The sequence below is a fragment of the Juglans microcarpa x Juglans regia genome, chromosome 1S (genome assembly GCF_004785595.1).
Source record: "Juglans microcarpa x Juglans regia isolate MS1-56 chromosome 1S, Jm3101_v1.0, whole genome shotgun sequence".
Taxonomy (NCBI): Eukaryota; Viridiplantae; Streptophyta; class Magnoliopsida; order Fagales; family Juglandaceae; genus Juglans; species Juglans microcarpa x Juglans regia.
The window spans coordinates 4,717,274-4,740,976 of NC_054595.1; the positions used below are offsets into that span (position 1 = coordinate 4,717,274).

At 35.0% G+C, this 23,703-nt stretch overlaps 2 protein-coding genes across 12 annotated transcripts; one reads left to right on the forward strand and one right to left on the reverse strand.

Moving 5' to 3' along the window:
- Positions 1–2,958: 2,958 nt before the first annotated feature.
- On the forward strand, positions 2,959–11,656 carry LOC121245914 (signal peptide peptidase-like 4). Its single transcript, XM_041143826.1, has 14 exons — positions 2,959–3,248; positions 4,085–4,243; positions 4,394–4,505; positions 5,800–5,919; positions 6,066–6,217; positions 6,351–6,533; positions 7,457–7,491; positions 8,534–8,696; positions 8,821–8,874; positions 9,495–9,587; positions 9,685–9,827; positions 10,569–10,639; positions 11,244–11,327; positions 11,401–11,656. The coding sequence occupies exons 1-14, from the start codon at positions 3,114–3,116 to the stop codon at positions 11,505–11,507; spliced, it is 1,611 nt and encodes a 536-aa protein (XP_040999760.1). The 5' UTR covers positions 2,959–3,113; the 3' UTR covers positions 11,508–11,656.
- A 3,238-nt stretch (positions 11,657–14,894) lies between these two features.
- On the reverse strand, positions 14,895–23,131 carry LOC121246623 (SKP1-like protein 21). 11 transcript variants are annotated; one of them, XM_041144818.1, is made up of 10 exons: positions 19,997–20,034; positions 19,762–19,889; positions 18,702–18,926; positions 18,170–18,361; positions 17,975–18,085; positions 17,787–17,905; positions 17,457–17,460; positions 16,427–16,564; positions 16,138–16,316; positions 15,323–15,708 (listed from the first exon to the last, which is right to left on the reverse strand). In XM_041144818.1, exons 2-10 carry the CDS (start codon positions 19,795–19,797, stop codon positions 15,516–15,518), a joined length of 1,197 nt encoding a protein of 398 aa, XP_041000752.1. In that variant the 5' UTR covers positions 19,798–19,889; positions 19,997–20,034; the 3' UTR covers positions 15,323–15,515. The 11 variants fall into 11 exon arrangements, with proteins under 11 accessions (XP_041000756.1, XP_041000752.1, XP_041000760.1 ...); XM_041144822.1 differs by adding an exon at positions 14,895–15,228 and having other exon boundaries at positions 15,587–15,708; positions 18,702–20,049; XM_041144826.1 differs by lacking the exons at positions 19,762–19,889; positions 19,997–20,034 and adding an exon at positions 22,977–23,131 and having other exon boundaries at positions 18,764–18,926.
- Between the last annotated feature and the right edge of the window lie 572 nt (positions 23,132–23,703).

Consider the following 23,703-nt stretch of genomic DNA (forward strand, 5'->3'; position numbering starts at 1 on the left):
CTTTCTGAACAGATTCAAGTTTGTAGGAAGTGCTTCTAGTATGCTATGCACAAGACAACTTTGTTAGCATTTAGAATGTTCAGCTTCCTCTTCTTTGTTTGTTACTGTTGAAAGGTTGCCCTTTAGTTCTCTCTTGAATTTCTATTTGTAGATAATAAGCACTTCTTACCGAAAAAGTCCATATTATTTTCTTTGATTAGGTAAAAAGTCAGATAAGAGGTTTTTTTTTTCTTAAATTTAAATTTAATCATTTAGTCTTATTAATTTGTGTGTTGGATCTTCTTTCTCATGGTTGGTTGGTTTAGACAGTTTGGCAAGGTTAGCTGCAAATAAATAACTTCAAAGTTTGACTATTGACATCTGTAAAATCAGTCATGACTTTTTATGTATTTATATAAGAGTAATATTAGATACAAGTTTTAAATAGACAAATTTCGTACAAGTATTTTATAAAATAATAAGTCTCACTAATAAATAATAATTTTTTTTACATTTTTTTAAAGTAGAGTCTAATTTTTTACAAAAGCTTGTATGAGACTTATCTATTTAAGACTTGTACAAATCATTTCTCTTTATAAAAACAAAAAAACTACTGAATTTCTAACTTTCACATTACTCCGTGTTTCTTAAATCCTTCCGTCCAATTCCCGTGAACTTTTATAACATTGCAAGGCTGACGTGGCTCAATGTACACACATGGACCAATTAGATATAAACACATGACATTGTTCATATTATTTTATTTTATTTAAGGTGTGGACGATGCAAAGCTAAAATAAACCTGCCTACTTTTGATTGGTCCACGTATAATTTGAGCTATACCAAAAAAAATAGGAAGAATAGTGAAAACTGCATAGATATTTTACAAACTTATGAAAAAGAGATATTTTACAAACTTAATAAAATTGTTCTCAATATATATAAATAGTTTTATCTCATCTCACCTCATCTCATTATTATAATTTTTTTAAATTTTTATATAAAATATAATAAACAATTCAACTTTTTCAAATTTTAACATAATAATAATATTAAAAAATAATATTATAACAATATTTTTTTCAACTTTTAATTTTTATTTAAAATCATCACATCTCGTCTCACTATCCAAACGAGGCCGACTCTGTTTGGATAGTAATATTTTATCATCTCATCTCATTATTATAATTTTTTCAAGTTTTTATATAAAATATAATAAACAATTCAACTTTTTCAAATTTTAACATAATAATAATATTAAAAAATAATATTATGACAATATTTTTTTCAACTTTTAATTTTTATTTAAAATCATTACATCTCGTCTCACTATCCAAACGAGGCCGACTCTGTTTGTATAGTAATATTTTATAAGAATATTCTACTATTATTTATTATTTTATCATTACTTTTTATCTATTTATTATTATTATTCACAATTATTTAATATTTTATCATTATTTTTTATTACTATTTATAAAATATCTAAAATCACCAACTTATCTAAACGGAATGAACAACGTGTTCTCTTCAGACAAGTTGTCAAAGAATAATGACGTCATTCCACGCGCCTTTGCCCTTTTACTAAGCTGCAGCCCGTGTAAGGCGGAAGATCATGGCCTTTTCCCGTTTCGACCTCCTAAAGTAAACGGGATTATATACAGGGATTATATTAAAAAATTATCTATATAAAAATAATTTTATAAATTAACCTGATTTTATGTATTTATTAGATTTATTTTATAATAAAAATAATTTTATAATTTAATATCACAAATCAAGTCACATCATTTTTGTGAGTTTATTTTTATATAATTTTTTATGGTTAAAATTTTCCCTTAAAAAAATATTTGCTTATATATATATATATATATATATATATAATGATATGCGTACAATTTTTGTTATAATTTTTTATATAATTATTTTTTAAAATAGAGGGATTTCTATAAAATTATATTACGTTTTTAAGTTATTCAATAAAAATGCTTATCATTAAAATATGAGTAATTATATATATATAGTCTATAAGTTCTATAAGTTACGAGGAGATATTATAAATATCAAAATATATAAAGATATCATTGAAAATTAGAAAAAATATTTGAAATGAATAAAAAAATATTAAAAAATATAATATTTAAATGATATAAAGAAAAAATAGATAAACTGATGTATGATATATTGTAAAAATCAGTATGTAAAATAGAAAAAGTAAATTTTAATGATATATTTTAAAAGATAGGATGAATGATTCACTGTGAGTGCTCTAAGTATTCAATCTTAATGGCAGAATTCACCTGCGGATTTAAATTATTCAGAGACTTTAGATAAATAATATTAGATTATAAAAAACAGTCATAGAAAGTGTCTATCTTCTTTTAAATTAGATTCTCAAATTTAAAAAATAATTTGAAGAGAATCTATATCTCACTCAGGATTAATAGAGACATGGAAAATTTCTGAACATTTAAAATGTAAATTCGTCTGAATCAATATTTTTTTTTAATATACTAATAAAAAAATAGGATTATTTAGTTTGAAAATTTAATATTTTCTCACTAAAGGTCACAAATTTTTAATTTTAATTTTTCTTCCTTAAAAAAAAAAGAAGAGAAAAAAGGTCTTAACCATTGAATTTAATGGATTTAAATGATATTTAAAATTTAAATCTTATAAATTAAATGATACAGATGCTGTTATGAATTTTGTCTACCGACTTAAGAATAGAATCTTTAAAATATAAAGAGGAGTAGATATTAAGAATATTTGTAAATATTTGTAAATAATAATAAATAGTTTATAAATAATAATAATAAAATAGTAAGAGACCGATAGGAAGGAGGATTCATTATTCAACGGTTAGAATAAGACGTTTTCTTTCATGTGAATGCTATCAACAAAGCCGCAAAAAAACTGAAACACACGCACATTATATATTATTATATATTTGTTTATGTATATATGTATATGAAAACGACGATGCTACCACCCTGTCTCCGTTTCGTCTCTTTTCCTTTCACATTTCCTCGTCTTCCTCGTCTCTCTCTCTCTCTCTCTCTCTCTCTAAACCTTCTTCTTCTTCTTGAATCTCTGACTTAGCTAATCTAAGCTCGCTCTTAAGTTATTTTTCGATGGATTTTCAGAGAGCTCCTTGTATAGTGGGAGTTCTGTTACTCCTAAGCATGTCTCTTGGGTCGGCCGGAGACGTGGTTCACCGCGACAACGTCCCTCCCAAGCGGCCTGGCTGCGACAACGACTTCGTTCTGGTATGGGACAAAACGTCAAACAGCTAATTCCTCTCTCCTTTGGGAAAATTATGAGTGTGGAATTTTCTTTTTCGTTTTTCGTTTTGTTTTCTTGGACTTACTGTTCCCTTTTCCCTCCATTTTGTTCTGGTAACACGAACAAAGACTATACAGCTAAATGGAGGGAGATAAGGAATAGTAAGGATAAAACAAAAATAAGTTTTTATATTTTTTACGAAGATTACTGTTTGATCGATTTGGCTGAATATTCGTTTATTCTTTTTTCTTTTTCTTTACTTTTGTTTGTTTGCTGAGAAAACTGGGAAAAAGAATTGAAAAGGAAAGAAAGGATTTTTTTTTTTTTTTTTTTTTTTTTCCATTTCTTGGGGTTTTTTTCCGGATTTTGATAAATGAAATGCGCAATTCAGTTCAGCTGAGTCGGGAAACTAGGACAGGTTGAGTTGAAGAGGAAGAAAACTCTTTTCGTTAGATATTTTAAACTGCCTTAGATTACTAAAGATGAGAAACATATTTTTGCTTAGGCTACTGGAGATGATCAATTATTACTTGATTTTGTTCTGGTGGATGCAAAAATTCAACATACAAAACAATTAAAAGGGAAGCAAAATACTCAGTCAACTAAATTATGTACTGTTGTACAGCTTTTTGATTGACTTGTAATGCGTTTACCTTTTTTATGCACTAAACCTAAATATTCGAAACCTAAAACTTGTTCTCTTTACTCTGCTTCTTGGCAACAAAACCGAGCCTAAGCTTCTCATGTACATGGTGCTTATTTACTGTAACTGATCAAGGTGGCTGTGACGTAACAAGCTTGATGCAATTTTGTTCCCCAGGTCAAAGTCCCAACATGGATTAATGGTGTAGAAGACGATCATTATGTTGGTGTTGGTGCTCGATTTGGCCCTACCTTGGAAACAAAGGAAAAGCGTGCCAATCATACTAGAGTTGTTCTTGCCGATCCTCCTGATTGTTGTAGTACTCCCAAGAATAATGTGTTCTTCTTCTGAAACATCTATATGATGTTCCTCAATTTGATTCTGCTAGAGACTAATTAATTCACATGTGAAGCTTGATTGGTACCTGTAATATTTTATCCTTTTATCTAATGGGTGCCTTATACGGAGTTCCTTGCCTTTTGATAGCTTACGAGGGAGGTCATTATGGTGCACCGCGGAGGTTGCAGTTTCACAATTAAGGCAAATATCGCTGAATCTGCTGGTGCTTCAGCCATCCTCATAATAAACAGCGATCCTGGTATTTGCATAAAATATCTTATGCTTTTTCGATTCATTTCTTGAATTTGCTGCCCATCTCATGTTCTAGTCGAACCAGCTCTATCCCATATAAGACCAGTTCTGAGATATTTCTGTCTCTACAAGATTCATTGCTTGCTGATCTAGCTTCTCTATCTTCCTTGCAGTTAAAGTTGGCATGCTTTTTAAATTATGGTTTTTACAATTTGTTTGTAAATATGCATGCCATGGCTTTCAAAGTCCCCCGTTGTTATGTAACCACTTTTCATGGGCATTATATGTTTAGGAAATGCAAAATGATTTGTGTTCCTTGTTGTCTACATTATTTTCTCTATTACCGTTGGATGTACAAAAAAACATATCTGTGATAAAATCAAATGCGTGTTACGTCAAATTAGTGGTAAGAGTAAGAAATGTTGCAGTGGAATGTTGGTTTTCTTAGAGCTGGTCAGGATCGGAGATGGGTGCTATTACAGAAAATTTTCACCTTGCTGTACTCTATGAGTTCTGGTAGTTTTGTGGTGGATAAGATGATTTGGATTCAGTCAGGGAGTGTGAAAGTCTCTGTCCGCTCTTTGTACAAGGCCATGACGAGACAGAATTACAACCCTTATCCTTGGAAGGGTATTTGGAGGAGTAAGGTGCCTCTTAAGGTTGCTTTCTTTGGTTGGACCGCTTCTCTTGGGAAAATCCTCACGATGGATAAGTTAAGGAAGCGGTGGATTATTATTGTTGATTGATGTTATATGTGCAAAAGAAGTGGTGAATCCATAGACCAATTGTTACTTCATTTTGAGGTGGCTAGGGCCTTATGGGATGATATTTTCAGCAGAACCAGATTAGCATGAGTAATGTAGGGAACACCCTTTGGAAAATCTCATACGAATATTTTTTTGAGAATATAGGGAACGCTCTCTGGAAGATCTCATAAGAATATTTTTTTAATTTATTCTTATGGGCATCTGTTATTGATTTCAATGGAGCTAGCTTTCATAATTTTTTTGTTTCTCTATCAAGCTCCAAACTCTCTCTAGGTGTTTCCTCTTGTATACTTCCTATGTACTTGGGTTACGCCAATTCATTTGATTCAAATATTTTTTTTTACCTATCAAATAAAAGAGTAAGAAATGTCTCCCATTTCTGAAATAGAAGATCAGTAGTAAGAGGAAATGGTGGTCAATTGCAAGTGCTGAAAGGGTGTCATCATTGTAATGCTTGCTTGTAATTCTAATTAACAATCTTCAAAACAGTCATGTTAAACCTTTTTTTAAGAAATATTTCCTTCTGTCATGCAGAACTTTTTAAGATGGGTTGTGAAGACAATGAAACCAATATACATGTACATATACCTGTGGTTATGCTTCCACTAGACGCTGGGGAAAACTTGGAAAAAAATTTACAGAACAACTCCACAGGTAAGGCTTTTTTCTGCATATATTCATCAAAACTTAGTTTGACAACTGGCTTGCCCATCCATACTTGGAAGTTTTTATCATAGAAATACTCAGTAATACCTGATCTATCTTTTTAATTTCTTTATGTGCATGGTTGCTTCTTTTAGTGCTTGTGCAGCTATACTCTCCACTGCGTCCATCGGTTGACATTGCAGAGGTGTTTTTATGGCTTATGGCTGTTGGTACCATCTTATGTGCTTCGTATTGGTCTGCATGGAGTGCCAGAGAAGCAGCTATTGAGCAGGACAAGCTCTTAAAGGTCGCCTTCTGGTTTTCCAGATCCTCTTTTGCTATTTTTGAAATAGGATTTTCTTTTATTGGGATTGATTGAATCATTGCTGAATTTCCACTGATTCTATCATTTGACATACGGATTGGTGCTGTGACTGCAGGATGGTTCAGACGAAATCCCAAGTTTGGAAGGCATTGGTTCTAGTGGTTTTGTGGAAATCAGTACAACAGCAGCAATTCTATTCGTTGTGATTGCTTCATGCTTCCTAGTTATGCTTTACAAGCTTATGTCAAAACAGTTTATTGAGATACTGGTGGTTCTGTTTTGCATTGGTGGGGTAGAGGTGCGTGTCTTCTATGATATGCACGTTTGATTGACTATGACTATATTCTGAGTATTTCTTTCCTAGAGACCAAACTAACAGCTACTTTTGTAGTTAAGCATATGCATTTGCAACTTCTGCATTAAATTCCAACATTACCTACAAAAGCCTAGTATTTCTCTTTACATTTCAATCTCCTTTTCTTATACCCATGGAGGGGTTGGCTTAGTGTTAAAGTTAGGTCCTATAATATTTGTTGGATGAGATGTGCACATGATGCTAAGGGGACGAGACTTGCAACAATTATTCCTACCCATTGAGGGGGTCAGCCTAGCGGTTAGTTTAAAAAAAGAGCGCCTGCAGACCCCTCGCATCCGATCCCGTATAGAGAGCTCCTCCAAGGCTCATCTATGCACCTTTGATGGATGCTCCAATAAGTATTGGTCGTAATATAGTCACACTGAGGTAGAGTGTTTCAAACTCTAGCTCCTCTTTAATACTTTGAATTGAGTATAAGAAGGTGAAGTGAAATCACACAATGCTTGGGATGGAGAAGTCGTTGTCCTTTATAATAATTCTAAGGGGCTCCAATTGTAACCTTGGGTAGTTCGGTATAAGATCAGACGCAGCTTTAACTTTCCCTGGGTTATTACATTATCTCTTTACCCTTTGTTATCTATAAAAAAGAAATATCCATTTCCCATATTTATGTCTGAAGCCATCAATGCATCAATGTCATCAGGCAATGTAGTCCAAATATCTTATACATTTGCAAACCATCTAGATAGTATGCTTTGCATGTCAGTTTTTCACATTCATGAGATGATTTGTTTGTGAATTCTCTAGAAATATCCTTGAGGTGATTTTGAATTTCTAAGCTTCATATCATTCTGTACATTCGTTGGAGATTTATGCTGAACCATGTAGGCTCTTTGTTCTTACAGGGCCTGCAAACCTGCTTGGTTACTTTGTTATCATGGTAAATATATTCTCTCTCTCTCTCTAATTTTTTTTTGCATTTCATTTTTTCATTCAATATTGATGTGATGTATTCTTCTCAAAGAGAGGGGGCAGGGGAGGTTTTTGATCAATGATCTATTCGTCTCATTTGTGGGAGTTACCAATGTCACCTCACTAGGATGAACCTTTTTTCAGGAAAGCATGTATTTTATCTTCCAATCAATTTTATTGTGGATGGTTTTTTGTTCCTTCATCTGGATTTCTCTCTTCTGTCAACCTTTATTTCTATTTCTAGAATGCAATAAATCGAGTAGAGCACAAAATTTAAAAAATCACTCAAGATTTAATGTAAAGAATTAGACTCAAAGAATGTGGAATTTTCCAGGTGTTGGAATTATCTCCCTGACAACTTGTCTGCAAACAGTTACTGATTGTGATGCTTTGATTGCAATCCATATTGTAGCCATCATATTATTACCAATAACTAAATTCAAGAAATATACGTTGGACTAACTTGCCAAGAGAAAAAAAGAAAAAAAAAACAAGTTTACTCTTGGTGCCATTAGCTTCCCAGTCAGTGTAATATATCTGAGAAAATTAAAAGAAAAAAAAAATGAGAAGATTGGATAAATTGTGTCAACAAATGTTTGGTCCACAATGAGAAGTGCAAAACCTTTACAAACTGACGTGGCTTAATATGGTATGTCAAATCTATCTTATAAATAAAAACAGCTTTACAATCTGACTAATCACATCAAGCTACACCAATTTGTAAGAGTTATTGTTATAATTTTCTTTGAAGACCTAGCACTTCTCAATTGTGTCACATGCCATGCTTCCTATGAGGTAAGCTAAAACCAAAAATCAATTATATGTGTTTGGAAAGCATGTTTAAATGTGAGAATTCCATGGAACCATTATTGTCTATTTTACAGTGAATGAGGAGAATGGAGAGGATTTCCTTGGAGAATGTGCTGGTGTTTGATCTGTTATATTTTTTTTTTATACTATTTGGTTAGTAGATCTTCCATAACATGGGACTGACAACCAAACAACTGTAGTTTCAGATGGTTTGAACGTGTGGGACAGTCATTTGTTAAAGTACCCTTCTTTGGAGCTGTGTCATATCTGACATTGGCCATTTCTCCCTTCTGCATAGCATTTGCTATTGTTTGGGCTTTCTTTCGCAAAAAATCATATGCTTGGATTGGTCAAGATGTCCTTGTAAGAAAAAAGTTTCTATTAACTTCCTGTTTTATATTGGTTCTTTTAGCTTCTTTTTAATTTGCAAGTAAATAGGAGGGGACGACTGAATTTCATAGTAACTTCCTTTTTCCCCTTCACTCAGGGTATCACACTAATAATCACCGTCCTTCAAATTGTCCGTGTCCCGAATCTCAAGGTAATTATTTGAACTTGTTTGGCTTTTCGTAGTAACTGGTTTGAGAAATCTGCAGGCTTTGCTATTGCATGGTTATTATATGATAATCCCCCTGCTGCTCGTTTAAGATAGTCATGCAAGAATATCCTTGTAATCTTTCTTGACAGCTTTCTCTGGTTTAAGGCTTCCAACATCAACTTGCTCTTATTGTTTCTGAAGAAAAGTAACATACGATGCTTTTTACTTGTATTACTTTTATGAAATTATTTTGTTTTGGTAAGTATTAATTTATGGTATTATACTTCTATCTGAGAGAGGTTGAAGGCCCTGAGCATGGAGTATTAGACAGGTCAAAATGAGAATGCGGCACTAAAAGAAAATTTGACGAAACACAAATCAAGTAACACATACCCATTTCTATATCAATAAAATATTTTCTTACTTATAAAAAAAGGTAACACAAACAATGGGGAAAACATTAGTAGTTCAGAAAATGATATTGATTCTGATAGTTATGTTGTACCCCCTTTATCTCTCCTCTTTTCCTTTAAAGGAGTATTAACGTTAGTTGGCAAGTATTTGCTTGATTCAGTCTTAAGGGGACATTCAGATTGACATCTTCCTGTTGTATTTGTAATCAGGTTGCAACAGTCCTCCTCAGTTGTGCCTTCTTGTACGACATCTTTTGGGTATTTGTTTCTAAACCGTTGTTTCATGAGAGCGTGATGATAGTGGTGAGTAGGTCAAAAAACATCTATCCTTCTCAGTAGCACCATCAGTCTGCCGAATGAAAGAGTACCTATAATTATTCATGCTTCATCTTCTGTACAGGTAGCTCGGGGTGATAAGAGTGGAGGGGATGGTATCCCAATGCTACTAAAAATCCCACGGATGTTTGACCCTTGGGGTGGCTACAGCATCATAGGATTTGGTGACATTATCTTACCAGGACTGCTTGTAGCATTTTCATTAAGGTTCAAGCTATGATGCCATATATGAACTTTTTCTTGTTTTATTTCTCTCTTTTATCAATAGAAACTTTTTTCAGTAACCTCCTATGTTATGGCCAGAATAAGTTTTTCCCCTTGTGCCTTTTTTTAAGGACTTGCACAGGCTATTCCTCAAAAATAAAATGTGCTACTCCTAAAAAAACACAAGGGGGAATCTCAACTTAGTCAAAGCACAAGGGATTATTGACCAAATTTCCTAAGTTTTGCACGCCCCCAACAGGGTATTGAATTCATAACCTCATCCTCCACTTCATTCTCATGGGGAGAAAATGTAACCATTTGAGCCAGAGCTCATTGGTTGATGCCATATATATAAGCTTTACTAATACAGTCCATTATCTCCTCTAAAATTTAGTTTTGACCACCATTGCTACAACATTGTTTTGCTATTTATTCCGTTAAATGATTCTAAACTTTTCATATGCTGTAAGGCCTGTTTTTTTTATTTTTATGTATATTTAGGAGCCAAACAACACAGGTGTGAACATACCGACTTTTAAAGGAACAATGCATAACGTTAATAAGCTAATTTATATGTATGAGGGCTCATCCTGGAACCTTTATATTTATCTTCAAGTATATATCATTATTGGTCCGGTATCTTTTAAGTGTTTTTTTCTTTGATATGTTTAAAATGGAGAGAGAGAGACAGTTCAGTGTCTAACACCTTCCATATTCTAAAAATTGTATGGGAAACTTTGACAGGTATGATTGGTTGGCAAAGAAGAGTCTTCGATCAGGGTACTTCCTTTGGGCAATGACTGCTTACGGTTTAGGTATGAGATACTAAATCTGGAACCATGTCCCCCCTGGACCTTGAGGAAATATCTTACTACTGGGAAATTTTCAAGAAAATATAGGAAACTGGAAAAACTATGTTGGTATCCAAGGAAAAATACTGAATACCCATTTCACAAATCTCAGATGCATGCCACAATTAGAAAGAAGGAAGGTTCAACAATTAACTGATAAATTTCATCAGTATGCACTCACTAGTTTGTGATAGGATAACTATTAAATGGGAAAATGTTACTGCCCTTTTCATTGATCATGTATCGGAGGGTGGCACGCTCTTTCTTCCTCACCACTCTATCTCTTCCTTTCATCTGACCTTGTTTTTCTCCTGTGTATGAAATATGAGAGTAGTAAATGACTCCAAGTTGTTCAAGAATAGTGTTCTCGACCCTTTGACTCAGCGGTAGAGTGTCACATTGATGTGTTGGAAGAGAGAGGGTTTTGATGTCAAGAAGTCATCAGACAGTAGCACTGAACATTAACTTGTGCATACAGAATACATATATGATGCTGTAAAATGTCCTGCTCTAATTTTACTCAAATTCTTTTGATTTTGTTGATCACATTGCCGGCATTAACGCACAGGTCTCCTCGTCACATATGTTGCTTTGAACATGATGGATGGTCACGGCCAACCAGCTTTGCTTTACATTGTTCCATTCACACTAGGTAAGTTGGAATTTAATTTAATAGATGATAAGCACTAGTTTCTTTTTACTCAATTGTTTGGTCATGAATGCAGGAACTTTTTTGACTTTGGGAAAGAAGAGAGGTGAGCTTAAAATCCTTTGGTCTAGAGGAGAGCCGGAATGGCCTTGCCCACACATCCAACTCCAACCTTCCCAATAAAATGAAACCATGAAGCATACTTGTTGTAATTATCTGACAGAGTTTTAGGGTAAACTAGAATTTGGGAACTCTAACCTGGGTATACGTAGGACTGTATCATTTTTTGTGTTACTAAATTATGTCTTTAAATATCAACTGATAAAGGGGGGGGGGGGGGGGGAAAAAGAATCTTAAACGAGGAATACCGTATACATTTCACCATTTAGCGGCGTGTGCAGTATTATTCTAATTTCATATTGAGCTCAAGCGCAGCCCAAAATGAATAGAGAACTTGTTTGGCGGGTGCAAGGTGTAAAGGGGTGCATAAGACCGTTTGGATAGTGAGATGAGATGAAAAAATTTTAGATGAAAGTTGAATAAAATATTGTTAGAATATTATGTTTTAAATATTATTATTGTTTTGAGATTAAAAAAAGTTAAATTGTTTATTATATTTTGTGAGAATTTGAAAAAATTGTAATGATGAGATGTAGGGATGTGCAACCGGATCCGGATATCCACCCATAATCGGATCCAAATTCTAAAAACTGGGCAGTTATAACCAGATTGAATCCGAATATCCGGATTTTTTTTTCTTTTTTGGCTATATATTCGGATTGTAACTGGATTTATTAATAATTTTTTTAAAAAAAATGTTTAAACTTTAAAGAATATTTTTATAGTACCTTTTTAAAAATAAATTAAAAAAATGGACTTGGTTACGGATAATCGGGTCATAAAATCAGATCCGTAAACGGATTCGAGTTTCTCTCAACCGTCTGGATGCACCTGAATAAAAAATCCAGCATGATTCTACACCCCTAATGAGATGAGAAGAAATAAGATGAAATTATTTTTCTATCCAAACGGGGCCATAGTCTTACTTTGGGTTGGAGAGGATTTGAGACAGAAATGGTTGCTATTAGTGGCTAATGAAATCAAGGGAACTTTCCATTTTGACACCAAAATGTAGAATTCTTCGATTTAGCCAATTTTTTGGGACACACTTTCTAGTGAAAAGTTAGCAATTTAACCAATTTTGTATAGAAAAACTTTTGAAGGTGCAGTGCACAAGACCAGAAGTTGCTCTGCAGGGATGGGTCCCGACACCCAAAAAATAAAAATAAAAATTGTTAAGCCTATTCGTTAATTTTGAAATAACAATAATAATAATAATAATAATAATAGGAGCCATAATTGCCTTTGAAGGGGGAAGAAAAAATGAAAACATAGAGCCAAAACGGCAATTGACAACTTTGATCAGATACAAAATTCAATTGTTTAGTAATCAAGTAAAAAGTGTTACAGAGATGCTTTCTATATCTAGATAGTATAGCAGTAAATAGACTCTTTGTGTACAGTAAATAGACTTAACGTGTAAATAGCAACTAACGTGTATAGTAAGACTAGCTATTGGAATGAGTGCTCGGTTGTAACCCTTGTCTATATAAATGAAGGAAAACAATGGAAAGAGGTATTCAGACCAATCTTGACATAGTATCAGAGCCCTTAACCTGATATTCATCTCTGTGGTTTAAATCCTTCGTGTGCGACAGGAGGAATTTTTTTTCCCTCTATTTCTGCAAGATTTTCTTGCTCTCGGTTGTTCTTGGTTGTGGAGTCGGAACTATCTGTGGTGGTTCTCGGCTGTTTCAGTTGTTCTCGGTGGTGGGTTCGTATTTTTGGTGTCTGTGGTGGTTCTCGACTGTGGTGTCTGTCGGCACTGTATGTGGGTGGCTGTGTGGCTGTCGGCACTGTCTGTGGCCATCGGCGTTGTCTGTGGGTGGTTGAGTGACCATCAGTCATTTCTGTCGTCGTTTGGTTTGCCGTTTGTTTCTTGGCAAGTTCTTCTCTTTCGTGGTGCTTGTTTTGTGGTGGTTGGGTCGCTGTGGGACCATCGGCTCTCTCTGTGGCAGACGGCAGTTTCTGTGGCGGTTGCGAGGTGCTCGAGTTCCTTGGTTGACGTCGATGCGGGGTGCACCTTCTTCTCTGCGTGATATCGGGCCTATCGATTTGTCGATTCATTTGTGCGAGTGTCTCCTTTGGTGAGTATCGAAATTTTCTGGGTGAAATTTTCTGCTTTCTATACGTGAGAATTTCAGTTGTTTGGGCTGGCCTTTTTATTTTGGGAGTAGACTTATTACCGTGACTTTGGGCCTTTATCAGTTTTGGCTTATTTTGGTCCTAATTTAAGTTAGGCTTGCAGCTTATTTGATTGACTACTTAGAGCATATTTTTCTAAGTACTTTTCATCATGTCTATTGAAAATACTATTGTTCGCTTTACTGGAAAGAATTTTCCTATATAGGAATTTCAGTTTAAGATATTTTTTAAAGGAAAAGAATTATCAAATCATATTAATAATTCTGCTAAAATTTCCACTTATGAAAAAGAATTTGTTCAATGGGAGGTCAAGGATGCCAAGGTAATCTCTTGGCTATTGGGGACGATTGAGTCTCACCTTGTGACCAATCTTTGATGTTTTACTACGGCTCAGGCTATGTGAGATTATCTTCACCACATTTATCACAGGCTCCCCGACATCTTCATTTAGCAGCTGTCCGTCGCATTATCCGATATCTGAATGGCACCTCTACACGCAGGTTATTCTTTCCTAAAGAATCTTCCTTACAGTTGATGGGGTATAGTGATACTGATTGAGCCGGTTGTGCAGATACTCGTCGCTCTGTTACTGGCTGGTGCATATTCTTAGGCAATGCACTCATTTCTTGGAAGAGTAAGAAGCAAGACAGAGTTTCCCAATCCTCTACTGAGTCTGAGTATCGTGCTATGTCTTCCGCATGCTTTGAGATCACATGGCTTCGTGGGTTATTGGGTGAACTTGATTTTCCTCAACTACATCCCACTTCTCTTCACGCTGATAATACCAGTGCTATTCAGATCGCTGCTAATCCTGTCTTCCATGAGCGTACGAAACATATCGAAGTCGATTGCCATTCTATACGTGAATCATTTGACAAACATGTGATTACACTCCCTTACATTTCCACTGAACATCAAATTGCAAACATATTCACTAAAGCTCTTTCTCGGTACCGGCATCAATTATTAGTTGACAAATTGATGCTTCTTGATCCACCAGCATCAATTTGAGGGGGGATGTTATAGAGATGCTTTCTATATCTAGATAGTATAGCAATAAATACTCTTTTTGTACAGTAAATAGACTTAACGTGTAAATAACAGCTAACGTGTATAGTAAGACTAGCTATTGAAATGAGTGCTCGGTTGTAACCCTTGTCTATATAAATGAAGGAAAACAATGGAAAGCGGTATTCAGACCAATCTTGACAAAAAGAGAGCAAAAATTTGTAGGATACGAATCTAGACTTTCTAGTGGCAAGAAACTACCACTATATACAAACATGTGACGTTGAGCATACATGGTTGGCTCAGGAAACACAATTTTCTTTTTTCTTTTTTTTTTTTTTTTGCTATTTCTTCCCCTCATAGAATACAAGGTTGTACCCAGAATCAAAATTGCATCCGGGTTAAGCACAACCAACCAACCAACCAAAACAAAAATAAAAAAAAGAAAAATAATAAAGAAAAGAATTAAAAAAAGAAAAAGAAAAAATGAGCTCTCGTGTAATCCACATCAGTGACAATACCAACTCTCTAAGTGTCTGTAAGCATCATCTGGTCAAAATTGTTTCAGCCATTGGCCAATCTGAGAGCGCGCATCCATATTTTAGATATCATTTCCACTCCGGGTCTGGTCCTATTCATGGAAACAAATGATTCCATGAGTGCTGTAGATTATGAAGGTGAAAGATCAAAAGAGAATGAATGACCCCTCCCTAATCCTCAAATCATGAACCTAAATGAGGTTACATATCATTAGAAATAATTTTCCTGCAAATCTGTCTACAGATTATGTAAGAGAAAAGTTGAGAATGAACACAAATTTCTCTTTTCCAGAACAGGGGAGGAGGAGGAGCGGAGTGTGAAACTTACAAAAAAACACTTTGAGATTTGTTGTAGAAAATTTCTCTTTGCCAGAACGGTTCATGTAAAAGGCACATCTTGACCAAAACAATATGGAGAAACTTTCATAAGTGAGGATAGAGTAACCGTACTAGTGTATCTCCTTGAGGATCCATTTTCATTTACTGGCCTTCTTTCTTGACCCAAAGAAAGAATCTCTTGCATCCTTTCAGGCCAGTCCGAATTCAATCTACGAGCAAAATCTTCCACCTCCCTGGGTCAGAAAAGATATTAAGATGGACAATAAGAACAAATAAAATAAATATACAAATAGAACCACGACAAAAGATGCAATTATTTTTCTAACTGGCTATTATTTGAACAAGTTCCTTTCCACAAAATGAAATGAAAATGGATGCTGAGGGAAAATGAATCCTCTGATGGGGCATGCGTCCTAAAGCATGCTTCTATTCCACATATATGGATATGGGGATTGCAAAAATGAGAGCGACTATGCGTATCAACTTCTCCCCCACAAAAAACACGTCAAATCAATTGGGGACACAAATAGAAATATACAACGGTAGCCCTATTACACCCTTGTTAGTTGTTAGCTTCACGAACTCGCTGTCACAATCAGAGTGCCACAAGCTAAAAAAGGAATGCTAATATATTCCATGGCCAGAAAACTTGTTTGGCTCACCTATCAATTTTCTCCTTTAGTGCAGGGTCAATCTCATCATCTATATCACCGTCATCAAACTCAACCTTATGTGGAAAAGTGTCATTTTCCACGTCTGGTAATGTTGATGTCTCACCAGGATGGGGCTGCAACTTGTCAACTCCAGTACCATTGCATACAAAATTAAGACCATTTGAATCCTAAAACATGGGAAGAAAAAGATCAGTAACTTAGCAGTTCTAGGGAATGTTTTCAAGTTTCAATGATCGGTTGAGGAAAAATGAAGATACAGCCACGAGATGGTTCAGACCTTCCCATGACTTTCAATAGATTCGTCTACTGAAGCATTTTTCTGTTGCTCCTTTCTTCTTCGGTTCTTCTTTTTACTCTTGGAAGTTTTAAGCACCGTAGAATCTGTGAAACACAATTTCCTTACCTCTAATAAGGCCTTCAAAAGGAAATAAATTAGGGGGAAAAGACTAAGAAGCTACACTTCAGAGCCCATTTTCTTCAAAAGATTCTCTAATACTCCAATGTGCAGTAAGAAGTGGAAGCATGACATCCAGGAAAAAACACAAGCAATAATTAAGATGCATGTATGTATGCGTAGCAAATTCTAAATTCTCCAGTACTGTGGTTCATTAAAATAATTAAAAATCTATTTACAAGTCTGTTAATGACATCACTGATGTAGAAGTCTGCCACATCAGCTAGCATAAAAAAATATTGGTGTTTTATGAATTTTTTTTTATAACTATAACGGGTCTACACACCAACTTGTCAGTAGCAAAACTTTATAACTAAATTAAAAATATCAACCAACACAGAAAAAAAAAGAACATATAAAAATAAAAAATCACTGAGTTATTAAAACTATTTTTTGGGGTGATATAAAAACCTATATTTAATAATAAGTCAGCCCAGTAATAGATCCCCACCAGAGGGTAAAATCTCTATTTATTTGATGGGGGCCCACAACCAGATGTTGAGTGCATCTAAGCATTTCAAGGTCACTCCACTAGATTGCTTACATTTCTGTATTAACATCAACATAATATTTTCTTATATGATTTTTGGAGGGGCTATAGCATAAGCTAATCAAGTCTAATGTTCCTAGGTAAATCACATCAGAAGAAACAAGTTTCTAACCCCAGTTCCTTGCACTGTTTGCTCTCTATTGCAACTCTCTAACAGAAACCCTTATCAACAGATATCCAAAATGAGCAACACAACTTATACACAGATTTAACACAACTAGCATTAAAAAAAAAAAAATGACTTTAATTCCAACAAATCATCTGATAATCAACAGTTCATGTTTCCAAAGAACGAGGCCTAACATGTCCCCCCCTCATTTAAGCCTGTGTGTATGTTCTGATTTTTCTCCTTCCCCAAGGAGAAGTATAGTATGCATTGCAGTCTATGAGGTGGTTTTGTTAATATAGCCTCTTTTTTTTTATAAGTAATAAAGACGAGGGGTGAAACACGAGGACTTCCCCAGCAGGTCGTTTTGTTAATATAGCCTTCACACATTCATGTGCCAAAAGTAATGCCAATTAATATTCATACAATGTCGAGCAGTCCAGTTTAGGGCCAGTCAACAAAATTCCACATATATTGTTAAAAGTGATAAAATAAACCCATGAACTATCATACAACATACAAGACAAATACCTCCATTTCCACCATTGATAAATGACAGAAGATCTTCAACTGAACGGTCATCAACACGCTCTTCCTCAGTCTCAACATTCTGAAACATATGGCAGGTCCAATTGTCATCAACCTCCTATACAGTTTTGTGTATTTAGTGGCGCATGAACACATATGCTGGATAATGGGTTTGCATTAGAATCACCTTTAAATGTTCTCTCTCTTTAAGTTCTTTCCTCTTTCTTGCATACAATCTATTCAATAGTCGAATACGTGGATCGTCAGTAGAGTTTTTTAGGGGCTCCAGTTTCTCTTCCTGGATAATGGTTTGCATTAGAATCAATGGAGGAGATGAAAAGGGCATTACTAAGCATAAACAGATCTCGGAAGCAACAAGCACCTCTGTAAGATCATCGGGCAAATGAAATATCTCACGAATCTCCTCGGGGGTTTTCCCTTCTATTATTCGCGCAAGTGCACGACTTGTAAGATCAACCAAAGGCTTTAACTGGAGGCTGTCCGCAGCAGATGTCAACTCACAGAGCCTCTTCGTGTCCATCCTAATGAACTTTTCATCAAAAGACTTACGTTCCTATGCAAGAGAACAGCCTGAAGTCAAACTCAGCTTTTGCCATTCACAGTTAGCCATTCCAAAAATTGTATCATCTAATCTGAATAAATTATTGACGAAGAAACAGCTAAAGAAATGATCCAAAATTCTCAGGTTACACTTTTTCCAATTGGAAAGTTACACATACACCAAACAAATCTTGAACCCGCAACCTCAGTCTCTACCCTGCTGCTATGGGAGGAGGAGGTACCATTTGTGCTACAACTCATACACTCTCAGGTTTATAATATGCCTAGACTCAAGAGCAAGGAAAGAAGATCATCCCGACAAAAGGAAAGCGAAAGTCAGAAATATGTAAAACCTTGTTAGAGCGACCAGTTACTTGATGAAACCTGCAGTAATCCAGAATTAAGCTCAACATACAAGGATTAACTCGTTGTGGGAGTGATATTGCATAAGTCTTGGATGATCCCATGCCTTTTTGAATGATTTCATGACATATCATAGGGCAAAACATGGCAACCTCTTGCTCCACTTGTTGGATTGAACCATCAGCAGTCTGAAGCCATATATAGGACTTTATCATCTGCAAATGCATTTTGGTACCAAACAGCTTCAGGATCATTATTAAAACTAAAAGACACAATTAGAAACTGAGGCTGAAAAAAGAACAAAGTAACTGCAAGCATTGCAAGCATTGCAAGCATTAAGAACTGCTAGAAAAAGGGGCTCAACATTGAACATAACTTTTTCTGATAAGTAACAACCTTGAACATAACTAATTATCTTTTTGACTCATTTACATGTATATCAAGCTGCGTCAGGATTTAAACTTTGTACAATGCATATATAACAATCACAGAGCATCTTTCCTTACTGTTTACATCAGTTCAGAACTGTTCATCCATCTTCCTGCATCCCTAAAGAAATAATATGGCATCTGTTCTCTTCCACATGACCAGTGACCACTAATATTTAAAGCATCGAATTTGAGGCAAAGTCTGGAGGTGGTTGCGCAAAGTTCCAAGTTCAGATCTCCCATCCATGGGCTTTGTTAAGATCGTAAAAAGGTGTTGTGTTAAGTAAAGTTTAGCCTTTATCAAGATCATATAAAGGTGGTGTAGCATTGGGTAAAGTTTTTGCTCTTAGGAAAAGCATCATCATCCTAATCATACAATAACTGACTTCTCTAAAGGGCAAAAGCCGTCAGCCCTGTCTTCAACTCTACCCAGTCCCAGCAAAAAATAGAAAGATTCAACTCCCTCAATCTACGTACAAATACGTATCAATGCACACGCATGCATGTGTGTAGGAGTGCACATTTTCACACTTGCAACACTACGAGCTTTGATCTCTTAAGATTCACTAGTTGAAAACTGATCTACACAATAGCAAATGAAGCAAGAATAAAAGTATCATACCTCAGGTTTAATAACTGCCATATCAAATTCTGACATTTTTCCAATTATTTTTAAACACCAAGAACAGTGAATATATAAAGCTCCTCTCCAATAGAAGTATAATCCCTTTTTCAAAGACTGAAAAGCTCCTGAAGGTCAAATGACAACCCTCCTTTCCTAAGCAATCCAGCTTTCTAATATAAAAAGATTATGCACAATGATAGCCATAATACACCAACTCCATCAACAATATTACCAGCACCAATCCCGATAAGTGTTATTAGAATTCAAAGTTGAACTGCAAAAGGGAGGAAAAGTATGCAATCCTGCCAACCACAAAATGAACATTTGCTTCCTTGAAGTATGCAGACAAACCACAAAGAATTAATTGGGCCCAGCGTTCTGCAAAAAAAAAAAAAAATCAGATGTTTGAGAAGAAAAAAAATATAACAATGAGGAAAAAAAAAAAACAATATACTCAATTATAGATTCGTGTTCTCATAGTTAACTCTCCTAATTTGCAATTGAAACAATAAAAGTATAACAATTAGTTTAAGCCAATTCTACCATGCGTAGAAGTACAAAATTAACAATCCAAGAATTAAATTCCTATTCTCAAAGATCTAAACCTCATAACAGGCCAATGGCCTTTGACCTAATGGTACCCACACTCATCCCCATAATGAGATAGCGAGGCAAATAGGTCGGGCAACGGGTGACCCATACACACTTGCAGAACCTGCCCTATTGCAGAGGTAATGAGCAGGCATGCCTGTAGTCCAGGCGGGTGCAGGTTTAAACATGCAAATATCCGTAAATAACCTCCCTACCCCAATGTTCTATGTGTATATATATTATAATAAAAAAAATATGTAAAAATATGTTGTTTAGCATAAGTTAGATGGTTGGTTTAGAAGGTTCCAGATTGTCCATTTATCATTGTTTAGCATAAGTTATATGGTTGGTTTAGAAGGTTCAAGATTGCTAATTTTCCATCATTCTCCTCCATTCAATCTTCTCACTTCTCAACTCCTCTCAGTCGCAACTCACTCACGCCACATTGTTGTTTGCCACCCAGCCCACAACCAACACTGCCAGTCTGCATGGTAATCCCCCTCCTCCCCCCCCCAAAAAAAAAAAAAAAGAAAAACCCCATCTCTCTCTCTCCCCAGGTTCAGAACGAAGGGGATATCTCACTCTCATTAACACCACCACACCGTTAGGCACCAATGCTCAGCCACCAGGTATGATCTCTCTCTCTCTCTCTCGCTTTGTCTCTCTGACTTGTGATTTGTGGATTTTCGCATTTTGATTTTTGGCTTATGATTTGATTATTTTGATTTTGATTTTTATTTTTGCTCTCTTTTGGGTTTATTTTTGTCTACTTTCTTATTCTCTGTGCCTTTCTTAGGGTTAATTATTTTTTTATCAGTAAAATTAAGATTATGTTGAATATATGGAATAGGCATAGCCCAAGACACATGAAGTATACAAGAGAAACACCTATAAGAAGTTAGGGGCTTAAAAAAGAAACAAGAAAATCATGAAAACAGTGCCACTGAAATCAATAATAGAAGCCCATAAGGTATTGAAGAAATCTTTCTAAGTTCTTCCAGAGAATGTTCCCCATCTTCAAAACTCAAGTCATTCCTCTCCAACCAAATGCACCACATAAGACATAAGGGAGCCATCTTCCAAATTGCAGCAATTTGGAAATTACCTCTTGGAGACCTCTCTAGCTAGTTTAGAGATCCATCACCCTCCTAGGCATCACCATGCAAGTCTGACCCAGCTGAAAATCTCATCCCATAGGGCCTCGGCCACCTCACAATGAAGCAACAAATGGTCAAAGGATTCACTATTCTTCTTACACAGCACCAATCAACAAAAATAATCTGCCGCTTCCTTAGATTATCCACAGTTAGGATTTTCCCAAGAGAAGCCGACCAACCTTGAGAGGCACCTTACTCCTCCAGATACCCTTCCAAGGAAAATGGTTGAAATTCTTACCCATCATAGCCTTGTACGGAAACTGAACAGAAAACTTACCATTCTCGGACTGGATCCAAACTCATCCTCCTATTAAAACACGTTTAAGCTCCTAAAGGCCAGCATCACTGCATCTCTAAAATTAACTCTGAACACCCTAGTCTTGTGTTTTCTCTTTCCACACCTAGAGTCTCTCTAGAAATAAACTCCCAAGCACACACATATTGAAGAAAATGAAACTAAAAGCACTGCACAAAAAGCAGTATCAATAGGTAAGACACTTCAACCTTCAACTCAACTCAACAAAAAAATCCTGACCAGTTTACATAGGTCATATACTCACATCCCTTGGGCCAATAGTATTCTCTAACTTCCTCACCCAACATTTTCCCAGGTTATTACTCTCCATTACACTGTAAAACCATTTCAAGTAGTCCCAATTGGCACAGTCATGAGTTCTCAACTCATTTTCAACTCTAAACCTGTCATTTCTTAATTTCCCACTCACCCAGATCAAAATCTGCACTTCATACCAGTTCTTTTTATGATTTTAATGTTTAATAATACCTTTCATTCGTATCAAGAAAACACAAAACAAAGAAGGTAGGAAATTAGAATTTCCATCGAACTTAGCCACATAGTCGCATACCTTCATCGGGGCTCATTATAGCAAATATTTCAGTTCACTCATTTCCCATATAATTGAGTAATCCACATTTCAAAATTTAAATTTGTTTTTCTCATCATTTCCCAAACAGTTATTAACCAACCAAACGTATCCTATTAGGAGAGCAAATATATTGGGAAAGCGCTAGTTGTTAACCTCTTGGAGAATGATGTGGTTCAACCACTTTTACTCCTTTTTATTAGCAACCAAAAAGAAAAATATAGAATATTGCTTGGGTAAAAAAGAGAAAAAAATAGCTTATGTAAAAATAAAAGAAAAAACAACAACAAAAATTATCAAACCATCGTAAATTAAACTCCCCCCGGGCCGGGGGGGGTGGGGTGTATGTTGACCTAACCATACATATAAACAGCAAAATCTTAAATACCAGCTTATGCAAATGAAGGCTCTACTTTCTCGCATTTTTACCGCTGCAAAGATCCACCAGAAGGATGCACTATAACTTACATATGATATATACGCATATTTATAAATAGATATATATAAATAAATATATATATATATATTCGCAATGCAAATTGCAGATAAGCATGTCCATGTATGTGAGATTGGCGTGCACCTTGTGAGCAGAGGAAGAAGAAAGTGGAAGAAATATCAGAAATTTCGGAAATGAAAAGACGGAAGCTTCGTATTGCAGGGATATGGCGGTGGTCGGCAAATCCAAAATGGATAAATGAGAGAGAGACAGAGAGATGTATATGTGACTGAAATTATCGTTGCAAAATTTTATATTTTATGTTTTTTATGGTGTCTCCGATAAACGACGCCGCACGCTCGTGACACCAGTTGCGGGTTGACCTAAAGATAAACATGGGCCTTAAGAAATATTCAAGGAAAAAAAAAAAAAACAAATATATAGGATTTTATAACAATTATCTTTTATTAATATATCAATCGAATAAGAAGATAATAAATAACTACTTTCATATATATATAGATATAGAAGATATTTAAAGATGGAAAATGATAGTATATCGCCTGAATTTACTTCTTCAATTTGACATCTGGTCTAATTTAATTTTTTTTAATAATTAAAAAAGTGACTATTAATAAAATTATGTATTTTTTTTTTTACAAATATTTAGATATCTAAAAAAAATTTCAAATAAAAAAGAAACAAATGAAAAGACATTCGTAGGCATGTCCAGCGGTACGTGCTAGACAACATAGTAGCAACATCCTTTAAAGATATCCATCAATTTAATTAAGAGATGTTATAAAATAATATAATTAGACATTAACTTCTCACAAGTTCTTTACCAAACATCACTTAAGCATAACACATT

Excerpts from the sequence above, each read along its gene's own strand:
- LOC121246623 (XM_041144816.1), bottom strand. The coding sequence starts at position 18,965 with ATGATCCTGAAGCTGTTTGGTACCAAAATGCATTTGCAGATGATAAAG. Across the intron at positions 18,086-18,169 it reads TGCCCGATGATCTTACAGAG|GAAGAGAAACTGGAGCCCCT; the intron begins GTGCTTGTTGCT and ends ACCATTATCCAG. Across the intron at positions 16,317-16,426 it reads CTATTGAAAGTCATGGGAAG|GATTCAAATGGTCTTAATTT; the intron begins GTCTGAACCATC and ends CCCATGTTTTAG.
- LOC121245914 (XM_041143826.1), top strand. The coding sequence starts at position 3,114 with ATGGATTTTCAGAGAGCTCCTTGTATAGTGGGAGTTCTGTTACTCCTA. Across the intron at positions 6,218-6,350 it reads AGCAGGACAAGCTCTTAAAG|GATGGTTCAGACGAAATCCC; the intron begins GTCGCCTTCTGG and ends CTGTGACTGCAG. Across the intron at positions 10,640-11,243 it reads AATGACTGCTTACGGTTTAG|GTCTCCTCGTCACATATGTT; the intron begins GTATGAGATACT and ends ATTAACGCACAG.